A 14,459-nucleotide genomic window follows, 5' to 3' on the forward strand; every position below is an offset into this window, starting at 1 on the left:
AAATCGGAATATCTTCAGCAATGTGGAAGGGAAAGATATTTATATATTAATATATAGAATATATATAATTACTTTTACAATAAACTATTTTGATACCATTCATTCACATGGTAATTCACATGCTGTGTTGTTTTATTTAAGCTAGACAAGACAATTGAATGCAGCACCCCAATCCAGTTCATTTAAAAAAGGAAATAGACTACTGTTTTGTTCTCTGACAGAGCTGAAAGAAGGAAAGCTTATGCATTAAAAAAAAATTCTAACTGCTCAGCACAGCTTCCCAAACTTTCTATCTTTTAGCTCCACCCCAGACACTGTACAGATTCAGAAACTGAGCACCAGACTGACCAGACGCCAAATGTCAACTGTTCACTGAGGAAGAGAGACTGCTGCAGCTTCACAACTTGCACTGAGAAGTACTAAAAAACAGGAACTTTTACTTCGTTTTTATCACTACTGCAGCATTATGTTTCTCTCTGCTGTGGCTGCATTACTGATTGTATTCAGATGCTTTGATATTGGGCATGCGACAATTCGGAAACCTGTGGAAAATTCGGGGAAGAAGCAGTACCAGGTCCAGCATGGAGCTTGCAGCTACACATTTTTACTGCCAGAGGTTGAAAGTTGCCGCTCAGCCTCTACCAACTCCTATGTATCCAATTCAGTGCAGAGAGATGCTCCACTTGACTATGATGACTCAATGCAGAGACTACAGGTTTTAGAGAATATCATGGAAAATAACACACAGTGGCTGATTAAGGTAAGAGAAAAGCTGGAAAGCTGGATATTGGGGCAAGTTTATTCATTCAATCAATCACAATTTAAGGGTACAGGTATGGGATTCGTTATTCGGAAAACCGTTATCCAGAAAGTTCCGAATTATGGTCTCCCATGGACTCCATTATAATCAAATAATCCAAATTTTTTAAAATGATTTCCTTTTTCACTGTAATAATAAAACAGTACCTTGTAATTGATCCAAACTATGATATAATTAATCCTTATTGGAAGCAAAACCAGTCAACTAGGTTTATTTAATGGTTACATGATTTTCTAGTATACTAAAGGGATGAAGATCCAAATTACAGAAAGATCCATTATCCAGAAAACCCTGGTCCAGAGGATTCTGGATAACAGGTCCCATACCTGTATAATATAATGGATATACATATATTGCTACTCATACCTGCAATGCTGTAATATTGTTACTTCCTGTTGCAGTTTACAAAACCTGCTGTTTCTAGAGGGCTGAATGACAAATCCAGCACATTTTTCTAACAGGTTTGCAAAATTGAGTTTAATATCAAAATTCCTTTCAGGCCACAATGGTCTGTAGGATTAGATTAACTCTCAAAAGAAAGGAAGGTGCTAAGGTTTATGTATTTTGTTAAAATGCCCACAAAGCAAAAACTAATAATTTAGTTTGGTGTCTGTGGGATTTTTTTTTCATTTACCAAACATGCAAAGAAATAAAAATACAGCATGTACAGGACTTTAAAGCCGTAGCAATAAATCAGATTTATGACTGCCACATTACGGTTGTGTAAATGACTGTATGAACAGGGTTCACTGAAGGTCCACTGATGAAATGTTCTCATGGTGAGAAACTGGATATAGTTCTCTTGCCAGCTCATAGCTGCACAATTTGGCTAAACACTGCAACAAGATAAAAAATTCCTTAGTTTGTTACCAGCAATTATTTTGCCAGTAAATAAATCACAATTATAATAATGTATTATTCTGCACAGTTGTGCTACTTCATTATATTCAGTTACATTTTATATCAGTAACAAGTCAGAAAGGATCTCCATTGCATTCATACATTATATTCTATTTAAATCATTGATCTGAAATGCACCTTTAAACAAGGTATTACTCTCTTTATTCTATTATATGGTCAGTAATGGTGACATGTGTTTCCATTTTCTCACACAATTTGCTTTAAGCCGGCATTTTATGCAGCCCATTATATTTATTATAGCCCATGGCAGCTTACAATCTTCTCAGGTTACTCTTGTAACCATAGGTCAAGTGGAATTTAAGACAAGTTAAAGGTTAAGAATAATGTGCTTTACATATATAAATTAAGGTAATACTCAGTAGCCGCTCTTAGTGTGACTCTATGTATGTCACTTTTTATCTGTATTCCAAACACCTACAAAGAAAGACAACAGTACAGTATGTTGCCTATCCATTACCATTTCTGGAATGTAAACTGAACAGGAGATACACTATGTACAAAGCAGGGAGAATATTAAGCTTGGAGGGTATTCTTAAAGGAGATAACAATAATGCTTTATGAATTTAACAGTCCATTGTATTATTATCACATAGCTTTGTAAATTTCTTATAAACTTGGGCTAACTTCTGGGCCTGAGACAGGTAAGACTACAATCCAAGTTACCAGATCTAAATAATTTGGGGATGTTAGAATTTAATGTTAATGCTACATAATTTGTTTTCTGAATGAAAAATATTTCTTCCTGCTCTGTCAAAGCAGAAACAAAATGTTTTATATTTGTGAAAGAGATGGAGTGTTTGGTATGCCTTATTGTAATACATACAGAAATATGCAAATCAATGTTCCTCCTGACAAGTAAAAGTAGGTTCCACCATCTTGCCTTAATATCATCACCCATGAATAAACAATATAAATGAAAAATATGAATGAAGATATAAATAAAATATGTTTTACACATTTTTCGATGTTATACAAACCTTACATCTTCCTGCCCAGTGGAAAAGTGATGAAACAGTTGGTCTTCTTGAAATGAAAGACCATAAAGCAGCTCTACTCAAATCATTAATGTCTAATTGCACTCTGCAAACTGGCGAGTCACAAAGTAGTGTTATGTATTGATTAGTGATCTCACTTATTAAATGCTCTGTTAAGACAAACCACCTGCAATCTGATGGGATCAAACAGCTGTTTGTCGTCACCAAAGGGGTCCACACAATAAGCAACAAACATGAAGTATGGCCTGGTTGCCAGACCAACCAGATTACACTGTAAGTATCCAACTTTACAAAAAAGTAAGGGGTGCATTAATATCTCATAATTTGTCTATGAGACTGGTGGACTGCAATTAGAATTAAGTGAGACCTGTGCTTTTACTTTTATTCCCCTCCCTACAGCCCACATTGGGAGCGACTTACGTGCTCTTGACCTTAAGTACTGTTGATCACATTTTTGATATATGAAGATAGGAAATCTATGGACAGCAAGGTGGCATACTGGTTTTACGTTTGATTCCAGCCAGGGCCAAGCTTGCATGGGTTTCCTCCTACATCCCAAAAACATTTTTACTAGCTCCTGATAGAGCCAACTCTAGTGTTTGTGTAAGGAGTGGAAGAGACCCTAAGACCCTAGATTCATTAGGGCAGAACATTCCACAAGAATGCCCAGCCACTGTCTTGTAATGAGTTTTGGAAGAACTCAGTAGCAGCTCTGAACTAAGCATAGTACTGGCACTTCCATGCTGGTATCAATGCCCCAATCAACAGTCACTCACTCCTTGCAAAATGGTACATCATTAAAAGTAGTCTTGATGTACCTCACTGTAAGAACAGTGTCCCTGTTAGTTCACTGAGAGCTGAGCCCAATAGAGTTGACTTGACTAGCCTCACAAGGTATAAAAGCAAGTGCTTTACAGCAAATAGTTCAGGGGTATGGGGCAGGTAGAATAAGCAGCTCCAGGCACAACACTATCCACCCTCTAACCTGGCAAATTTGCTATAGTGGGAGACTACATTTTGCAGCTAAGAGAAGCTGGCATTATTTTCTAACAGTGGAAATAGAGTGATCTTTCGCAAAGCAATTTATGTTAAGCATCACTGCTACTTTAAGTAAAGAAGGGGGGAAAAATAACGGAAGGAGGGGTGGGCATTTCTTCAGAAATAGTCGCCATATAATCCTCATTACATTCTTGTGCTGCATGTTTTCACTGACAGGGTCAGAATTAGTCTCAGAAATGGGAAATAGCAGTCATTATAAAATGTTATAAACAGAGAGGTGAGGTCACACAATTATTTGATGGATGTCACCCGGAATCCAAATGGAACTATTTATTCTTACTGTATGAGCTTCACATGTAATCATAGAATGGACTGATTTTAGGCACAAACGAAAAAAAAGAGAATAAACTTTCAAATCATGACATGGCAAATTGAGTATTGTTTGTGTGTTGCTGTGCATGCTTTTATTGCAAGATACGTTATGGTTAGATTACTAGAGTGTTGTTACTTTATAGCACAGAATTCAGCAGGCTTAATAAACAAAAAAATGGAACAACTAATATATGTAATAAGACACTGACCCCCCCCCCCCAGGTTGTGAGTCTGGGTGCAGGTAATACCCATTTATATGGGCTCCATTTATATTATATATTATATATATAGGCACCAAGGCATTGTGCCTAGGGAGGCAGCATTAAAGGAAAACTATACCCCTGAACAATGTAGGTCTCTATAAAAATATATTTCATAAAATAGCTCATATGTAAAACCCTGCTTCATGTAAATAAACCATTTTCATAATAATATACTTTTTAGTAGTATGTGCCATTGGGTAATCCTAAATAGAAAATTGGCATTTTAAGAAATAAAAGGGCCTCCCCCTGGCATACAAAAAACCCAACAAACAAATGGCAAGAGGACAGGTTTATGGAATACCTCCAGGTTAAACACTTCATAATGTCCATACTGGGTAAATTTATGAGTGTTTCCCTACCCCCATATGAAAAGATTTTAAGATCTCCATTCCCATACATGGGCTTGATTTCACACTTATACAAACTGATGATAGTGCTGCCTGAAGATCCTTTTCCCAAGCATAAATACATGCAATACTGGGAAGAAGCTCTGGGAGAGGTAATATCAATGACAACATGGTACAGAATTTGGGATATGATCAGCAGTTGGGGGGACACCCCTCTTTATTATATCACCTCGTGATCAACGTTTCGGGGGGCTAAACCTCCCTTCATCAGGAGGTTTATCCCCCCGAAACGTTGATCACGAGGTGATATAATAAAGAGGGGTGTCCCCCCAACTGCTGATCATAGCGTGTGTGCGGATCCATTTCTTGTTTGCTGTTGCTAAGGGACCTGGCCGGGGTCAACGGAGAAACCAGCACCACCAACGCAGTGAGAGGAAAGGCGAGTGTGCGGTAGGAACATATATTACAGAATTTGGGATAACGCAAGCAAAATGATGGTTTGTACACAACAAAAATAAAGTGTTTATAAAGTTTTGATGAGGTGGTACTTGACCCCAGACCGACTACATAAGCTATTCCCAAACTGATCTCCACAATGCTGGAGAGGCTGCAAGGAAACAGGGTCTCTCTGCCATATATTCTGGCTATGCTTGCGAATAGAACCACTTTGGAAGGAGGTCACAGACCTCACACAATCTGTATTGGCAACACCCTTAGTTATTAAACCTACACACTTGTTACTAGGGCAGCCTATCCTGAAAATTAAGCGCCCACCCCAGAAATTGATCAACCACTGCTGCTAGGCTAGCACTTACGTCTAAATAGTAATTGCAAACAATACCCACCATAATAGCAGTTATTTTTAGAGTAAATAATAATAAAAACTTTGAAACCATGACAGCATATATAAATAACGCAACCCAACTTGAAGAACAGACCTGGTCCCCATAGGTAACATATTTCTCTGCCATAACCTAGAGAATGCGCAACTAAAAAATATTCCCAACAAGGCAAAAGCAGTTAAACCGGAATGCAGTGAAATATGTTGAGTCATAAAGGTGTAAACACAGAAACAAAGACATACCCGTTTAAGGTATAACAATGTGATCCCAGGTTCCTCTTACTTTTACATTTTCTTGTATTGTTCAAGGTCCCAATTTCTGTTCATATTGTTAGATATATGTGTACAACTAAAAAACCGCAAAAACAAATTGGCATGAACGAAACATGTGAAATGTATGTAACACTTATTTACCTGCCAAATAAAAAAATTTGAGTGACAAAAAAAAACCCAACAAACCATACCTGTTAGATCACATGAGCTAATTAATAGTACTTCCTGTTACATTTAGAGCTGCAGTATTTCTGGTCAGGTGATCTCTCAATACAGCATAAAGAAAATCATAAAAATTGGGGCTCAAGGGAAAATATATAAAAGGCAATATTTACTGATATATATTCCAGTTTGGTAAGATTCTTTAACATGCCACTTAATATGATATAATCTGTTGCTCAAGTATTCATTTTTGGGGGTATAGCTTTCCTTTTAGGTAGTGGCCCTCGAGTCCATTTAAACATATGAAAATATAAAAAAAAATTAAAAATCTCCCAGCTGCCCCCAGAGATCTTGTTATAAATGCAGTGGTGTGATCTTGTGGGGGAGGGGGAAGGTGGCGGTGGATGACCACCCACAATGACATATTGCTTAAATTAGTTGTGATTGTATATATATATATATATATATATATATATATATATATATATATATATATATATATATACATATATATATATATATATGTATATATATGTTATGTCAAGATATATGCAGCCAGAGTTGTACTTAAACACCAATATGCAAGCTTCAGCTGTTAAATGCATACTTAAGAACACTGACCTTTGCTGCTGTCATTATAACAATGATATTACTGAAACTTTTCACCATGCACTATCCTTTCCAATAAAAATGTACAGGGAACCTATTGTGAAAAGTAGAAATATAATATAAGCTTTATCCCAATGAAATAGTAAACACCCCATATAATAATACAGATATGATTGTATAAGAAAAATATTACAATTTCTATACCATCTCTAAAATAATCAAACTACTCCAAACTATCTCCCTCTCTATAATCTCTCTTTCTGCTTGTAGTCAGAGTCAATTATTTTTAAGAACAGATAGCTCTAATACATTCTCTTGGGAAAGGGAGCATGGGTGTATTTCAGCTAAATGTCAATCAAAATTTGATTCCAACTCCAGAATGTAGAGAGACAAATTTCTGAGCTGGGGATACTGAAGAGAAATTCTACTATTTCAGAAATTTCCCTTTTCTCTGTAATAATAAAACAGTACCTTGTACTTGACCCAAACTAATATATAATGAATCCTTATTGGAAGCAAAACCAGCCTATTGGGTTCATTTAAAGGTTCACATTATTTTCTAGTAAACTTATGGTACGAAGATCCAAATTACAGAAAAATCCATTATCCAGAAACCCCCAGGCCCAGAGAATTCTGGTTAACAGGTCCCATACCTGTATATGCAAATGCATATTAAAAAAAATAAATAAAGAGAAAAAATATATACAGGTCCGAATCGTGGACTTACACAATACAGCATAAAGCTTTGCACATAAATTAAGTCTGTGTTCTTGACACTACATATATAAATATATATCAAGTCCCATGAGAGTGCTGCTCTTCAGACTCATATAATATATGCAGTCCCATTGCTCTAGAAATTATAACAGATGATTACTTCCTAACTTTCTGGTTAGATATTGCACAACAAGCCACAAATTGTTATTACAGGCCCCTGTACATTACTAAGCTTATTCTGTTATTCTAATTTCAATGCATTTTTAAGAAAAACATCATCACTATAAAAAAGTAAGCAGAAACAAAATTTCACCATTCTTTAAAACACTGAAATCCTCAGGCTTTTTCCCCCCTTCTCCTTTTGTAATCATTAACTCCAGAATGCAGAAGAATTTGTTTAGAAAATTACCTGCTTTTAATGGAAGGCATGGATAATCCAATGCCAGAAATACTTTGTATTAGCCTCTTGTAGTAAGCATCATGCCCTTATGAACAAACAGTCAAAAGAAAGGAGGTACCCTTAAGCCATTTGATCTTTGACTTTCCATTGCTTATAGCTCTTTTTGTAAAGGGAGGTCAAAGGCTATTTAAATCATTGAATAAAGATGTTTTATCAGTTGTATCTTTCAGCCCCTATCTTTCATTATTGTTAACATACTTTTTTCAAGCCGTGAAGGCCAATAAGCTCTTTAGAAAAGCTGAATATGTGACCCCCCCTTCACACACATACACATTCTTTGGTGGTTATTTATTACATGGATGTCTGACCTTGTTCACAGAACAAGACTTCACCCATGATGAATTTATCAAAAATCAAGTTATAACCCAGCCACAAACACATTCTTACTTTTATTTAGGTGTTACCTACTATATTGGGAAAGTTGGCATGCACACAATTATTCATGATTGCTTCTATTGTGAATTCAAGAGACCTGATGTTAGCAAGAAGAGAATCTTACTTTCCATTGGTTATTTAGAATGAAGCATTCATCAGACTGCATGGATAAGACATTTGAATTAATTTTGTAAGTATTTTCTTTAGATACCAAACACACAATGTTAGTATTGTCTGTCAAAGCTATTGTGCTTTGAAAATGACATCCTATTTTTACACAAGGTCATGCATTAACTAAACTTGCAGAAACACTTGCTTCTTAATACAACAATGAGAAGCCACTTATAGCCACTTCAGGAGGAAGACGCTTACTACATGGCAACCAACAAACACCAGGTTATGCATAATTTTAAAATAAACTGAATTAGAGGCCTGTTCAAACTTTTTAAATACACAGTACAATTTTCTCTTCAGAATCGGCTGGTAAGTTGTATCTTTCATATTCCACGTGAGGCTGTTTTTTACAAGATAATCTTGGTTAAAGCCCAGTCTGTCATGCCAGTCGTGGGCTTGACTTGACACTATGGTTCCATATTTGAGAAACTTTGCAGAAACCTTCTCAAAAACAAATAATAGTGTTATTAAGGTAATATACGGATACAACGAAAAAGTACAGCACTCAGTTCATTTTAAAGGTAAAATGCTAAACATATTCTACAGATGTACAGTATCATCCGTATTATGATCAGTAATATCCAATTCTATTTTGAATCACTTATAAATCCTGAGAAGGACAACGGTCAGTCCCCTACTTCTCTGTCATGCTCTCAGGGTTGGCAAAGTCAAAATAAATTTTCAGAAAGTGCCTCTTGGCAAAGTGAGGCATCATTGTCAGATGTCATAGGTAAAACTGACTAACCACTACAACAGCACCCCCCCCAAATAAAATAGGGGCAGATTTATCAAGGGTCGAATTTCGAAGTGATAAATACTTCGAAATTCGACCATCGAATGGCTTTACTTAGACTTCGAATTTCGAAGTTGAAGTTTTTTTCACCGAATTTGACTGTTTTGTGGTCGAATTAAAATCGTTCGATCGAACGATGAAATCCTTCAAATCGAACGTTTCAAAGTATTTCATCCATCTATCGAACGATTTTTCTTCGACAAAAAACTTAGAAAACTGCTCTAGAAGGCTCATAGGCTAACATAGCACTTTGGCAGGTTGAATTTTGAAGTATTGAAGTCGAAGTTTTTTTAAAGAGACAGTACTTCAATTATCGAATGGTCGAATATTCAAACTATTTTAGTCCGAAGTCGAGTCATAGTATCCTAATCGATGGTCGAAGTTCCAAAAAATTACTTCGAATTTTTTTACTTTTAAAATTCCCTCTAATTCAATTCGACCCTTGATAAATCTGCCCCTAACTATAAGGCTTTAATTTTGTTATTCTAGCTTTTTTTTAATCAAATTTTCTATTTGGGCCTCATCTTTATTTTCCTTTCTGACTTCCCTACCGCAATATGCTGTAATTACACCCTATCATCTAAAATACAGCCTAAACCCCCAAGCTTGAGGCCTGCAAAAAATTATTTAAAAACACCAAAAAATAAACAGAAATTGGAAATTTGCTGTCAAATATTATTCTAAATATTATACACCATACTAAAGGTTAATATTAATATAAACTATCCTTTTAAAGGTGATCTTTAAATAACAATGTTAATTGTTGAATATTATGCAAAAAATAAATTTTTAAATTTTCATGGTATGATGGTCCCTGCTGATTTAAGAGATCCCAGTTAGTAACCTCTGTGACACCTACTTGCAAAGATCAATGTATAGGTCAGGAAAAGTGAATACTCAAGCCTACATTTATGGAATAAGTATAAGTATCGAAAAAGGCCCATTAGGTAATTTCACAAAAATAGTTCATATTCTAAACATACATATTTATATTATATACCCTGTGATAATTTAAAATGCTTTCATTTATAAAAAGTCACCAATTTGTACTACAAACAACAACAAAAATCCCTCAACAAAAACCTTCTAAGGAAATATTGTATATTTTCTGTTTATGTGTTTGCGTCATTTGGTTAAGGATATTTATTACATATGTTTGCCACAATGACAGCTAATTTTCAAAAGGCGAATGCCTAAAAGAAGAACGCTGCTAGTACAACACTTATAGGGTAGCAGTTTTCCTTTATAAAACTGATCAGTTTTAAATTGATTTCCATTTCCTTTGTTGCAATTTTTTTTTACAATTGTATATTGTTTCCATCCTACTCGACTAATTGCTTGTAGAAACCGATTTATTGCAAACCAGAGATGGCTACATTCTAGCACATTTTAAACTCTAGCAAGAATACGTTATTAAAAAGATGTTCTAAATGTTTATTTTACTTACGTCCTTATATCAGAAGAGTACAAGAAAATCTGGAAAACTGATATGATGGACACACAGTTATTGTAGTACTAAGAAAGAAGCCTGGAATTTATCAAACTCAGTTTTCTTAAACTTTCTTCAAAACCCTGAAGCCATCCACAGCTGCATCTCATACACACCATATGTGTGAGTATACCAGGCCAAATTGGAAAAGCTTTAATTATCTTTAACATATCATCAATGTTTACTGTAGTGTGGGGATGGCCACTAAATTAAAAACACATGGTTAAAGGCAAAATACAGCTCATCTAATACAGCTGCCACTGATACACCTCAGACTGGTATTGGACCATAACTGGTCCAATTAGTGTTGGGCTCAAAACACTCTAAAACACTTCAAATGATTTAAAACACTGGTCTGCTATGATAAAGGTGGCAGCTGTTAAACATTTTGATGACTATTAGAAAAACTGTCAGGAATTTGGGTAGTAGCTGTAATAAAATGATAGCTGTTTGGAATCATTTAGGATTCTTCAGTATGAATTGCCATAAGTCAGTCACTTCAATATAAAAGTCCGGATTTTGTTTCAAAGAATTTTTAATCTATGGTTTGGTTCAGTATTTCTAAAGTAAGACTGTGGATTTGTATCAACTTGAGATACTAACAGTGGCTAAAAAAGAATTGCATGTACATGCATTTGTTAGTGCCATTAATGATCAGCCCATAGATTGGTCCGTCAGAGCTTTTCTCTCTTACACTAGTCAAATGGCACTATTACATATTTCATTTCTGATGCAAAAAATCGACATTATCCTTCAACCTTTCAGTGTATATCCATACATCACTTAGATCAAAAATACAGCACAGCATTAGAAAGACTAAAACAATGTTCACTTTCTTGGCTAACAAGAAAAAAGTTGATATCACTGCATAAACATATACGTGTATTATTTCTAAACGGCTACGATCGTCTACTTTATGGAATAAAGAAAATGTATGCATCCCAATCTACCATGGTGTTTTTATTACTAGGGTAAACATAGTGTGTCAGAACTAAAAATTACCATAGAAATAGTGACAATAAAATTATCAGTGTTGGCTGAGTCTTCTGGCAAGCTTTCAAGAACATTACTTGTTGAGGTTAATGTAAAGGCATAAATATAAAATTCATAAAAAAAATTGTTTGCTGTAATTTTGCACTGTAAAGAATATGTCCTTTTATTAAAAAAAGAAGGTTGACATTGGTAGGAGAGTGGTGATTAGAAGGTTGACATTCTCCCATTTGTCCAAAGAGGAGATTAAAGGCACATGACCTTAATTTTGTCGTACTTGGATATTTATCCAGAAATATTATTAGGCACTGGGTTTGGGGAATACAAAGGCAACAAAAACCTTTTTTCCCTCAAACAAGATGCCCGAATTATAAATCTGCAACTATGAGTTGCATGGAGGAGTGAAATCTAGAATACCTGGTGGTATCCACTGGTAAGCCAGTTCAATGTCTTAGAGAATTAAATACTCTAGAGTTTTCAATTTTAAAAAGCTGGCAAACAGCATTTTTTGATTTAATGCACTGGTAATAAAAAATGAATAAAAGTATGATTTTTATATTGACTGCTATTATAGAGATGCCAGTCCCTTTGACCGTTATGTTATACACTTCTCTATAATATATTGGTATAGGCATTATAGGGACATGTGCGTTAACACAAGTTTAATTTTAAAAAATCAATATACAACTAAACAGTGGACCACAGTAGAGATAATATTGTTGCCAAGACTCTTATTTGACAGAAATAAAGAATATAGTTACAAATGCCTAACTGTGCCTGAAAAATTCTTAAACAGTTCTGTATATAATAAATGGTAAATGTTATCATGGAACTATGTGGGAAAACAGACCGTAGATGTGGCTGAACATAAACAGATCTGGGAATAATGCAGATAATGTATACTCTTGTTTTCTTGGGATACAAAAAGTACAGAGGTGCTTGTATGAAACATTCACATTAAATTACAAGTCAACACAAACTCTAATGGTCCCTTTTTGTAACATTTTTGGTTTCAGGTATGTAATGTATAATTTTGTTCTTTTATGCAGCTTGAAAGTTATATCCAAGATAACATGAAGAAAGAAATGGTGGAGATACAGCAGCATGCTGTACAGAATCAGACCGCTGCAATGCTTGAGATCGGCACCAGTCTTTTAAATCAGACAGTGGAGCAGTCAAAGAAGTTAACCCACGTTGAGACACAGGTAAAACAATCATATCACACAAAATTTTTGGATACATTTTACAAATATATGGTATTAAACAGATTGTTAATTGCACTGCCCAAGAAAATGAATGATGTGACTTGTCTTATCAGCTCTGTTTAAAGATTAGGAGAGCCAGAAACAAACCATCAATTAATAGTGCATTTTGTACAGTCTGTTTATGTTGAATGATATTTGAAAAAGTTCCATTTCTAATGTCTATTTTAAGTTAGACTTGCAACACCATGTTTATCGTATACATTATGGGAAATGTGATTTTCATTTGGATGCACAGGAATTAGATCAGTTGTCACTTTAAAGGAATTATTTAGTATAAAAATAAAAACTGGGTAAATAGACAGGCTGTGCAAATTAAAATAGTTAGCCAAAAATATAATCTATAAAGTCTGAAGTGGTTGGATGTCTAACATAATAGTCAGAACACTACTTCCTGCTTTGCAGCTCTCTTGGTTTCCACTGATTAGTTACCAGGCAGTAACCAATGAGGTGGGCTTGAATTAGTACATTTTCAAGCATAAGGCAAATGTAGTAAAAACGTGGCCCAGGTGCTCCAGACCCTCAGCTCAGGGAAGAGGACAATCCGTATACAAAGCACATAAGTGTTGGTGCCGGGCACACTGGCAGACTCACGTATTGATCAGACCAGAAAAGTAGTAAATAAAATTTGAAGCTTTATTATATAGTCATCTCTCGCCTGACGCGTATCATGTCACTAGGACACTTAATCATAGTGATTAAGTGGCCTAGTGACACGAAACGTGTCAGGCGAGAGATGACTATATAATAAAGCTTCAAATTGTATTTACTACTTTTCTGGTCTGATCAATACGTGAGTCTTCCCGGGTTGCCCGGCACCAACACTTATGTGCTTTTTATATGACTTGAGGTGGGCAACATGGGTCATAAATGTTTCCATTTGAATCTGACCTGGATATGGTGGATCAATTTCAAACTCACTGAACAGTTATGTCCCATTCGCCCCCCCTTAAATTCGCTGACTAACTCAAAGTTAGAGAGCTGAAAAGCAGGAAGTTGGGTTCTGTTTTATTAGACATCTGCCCACTCCAGCATTTATAGATTACATTTAATAATATTACAAACATTCATTTACCATGCTGTCTGTTCACGTACACTACTATCAGCTTTAAATCCTTCACTGTACAAGATTGATTTATAATGTGAAACCATATGCCAGAAGAATTTGCAATGTGACAATGACCCTAAACATTCTAGTAAATCCACCAAAGGAATGGCTGAAAAATCTAGGGTTGTGGAATCGCCAAGTCAAAGCCCAGATCCAAAAAACAAGATGCCAACCGAGAGGGGGTTTAAAATGTCTGTGCAGGCAAGAAACCCCTTAAACATCCCCAGCTGAAAAAAATCAGTTTGGAAAGTTCATTTTTACTTTTTTTTATTCAATTGCCATTTTAATTTACATCCACATATGTTATAAAAAATTGCAAGGGATGTATTTACATATCAGCATCTAAAATCCAAGTCCTTATACTTTACATTTGCTATGTTGCTCTGTTAAGCAGTATACTGTTTAAACATGGACAGCAGGGTGGGGAAACAAATTCACTTGTAGTGCATACAACCATGCAAGAGATTTTAGTAGATTTGGACACACACA

The 14,459-nt window shown here is 35.3% G+C and overlaps 1 protein-coding gene across 1 annotated transcript in view; it reads left to right on the forward strand.

Annotated features, from left to right (window-relative positions):
• The first annotated feature begins 338 nt into the window (after window positions 1–338).
• Window positions 339–14,459, forward strand: part of angpt2.S (angiopoietin 2 S homeolog) — a 35,256-nt gene continuing 21,135 nt past the window's right edge. Inside the window, exons 1-2 of the mRNA XM_018265565.2 lie at window positions 339–760; window positions 12,650–12,805. Coding sequence (XP_018121054.1) covers window positions 467–760; window positions 12,650–12,805 — 450 coding nt within the window. The 5' untranslated portion in view covers window positions 339–466. The remainder of the gene's footprint in view (window positions 761–12,649; window positions 12,806–14,459) is intronic.

This window comes from Xenopus laevis, chromosome 5S, assembly GCF_017654675.1.
Source record: "Xenopus laevis strain J_2021 chromosome 5S, Xenopus_laevis_v10.1, whole genome shotgun sequence".
NCBI lineage: Eukaryota > Metazoa > Chordata > Amphibia > Anura > Pipidae > Xenopus > Xenopus laevis.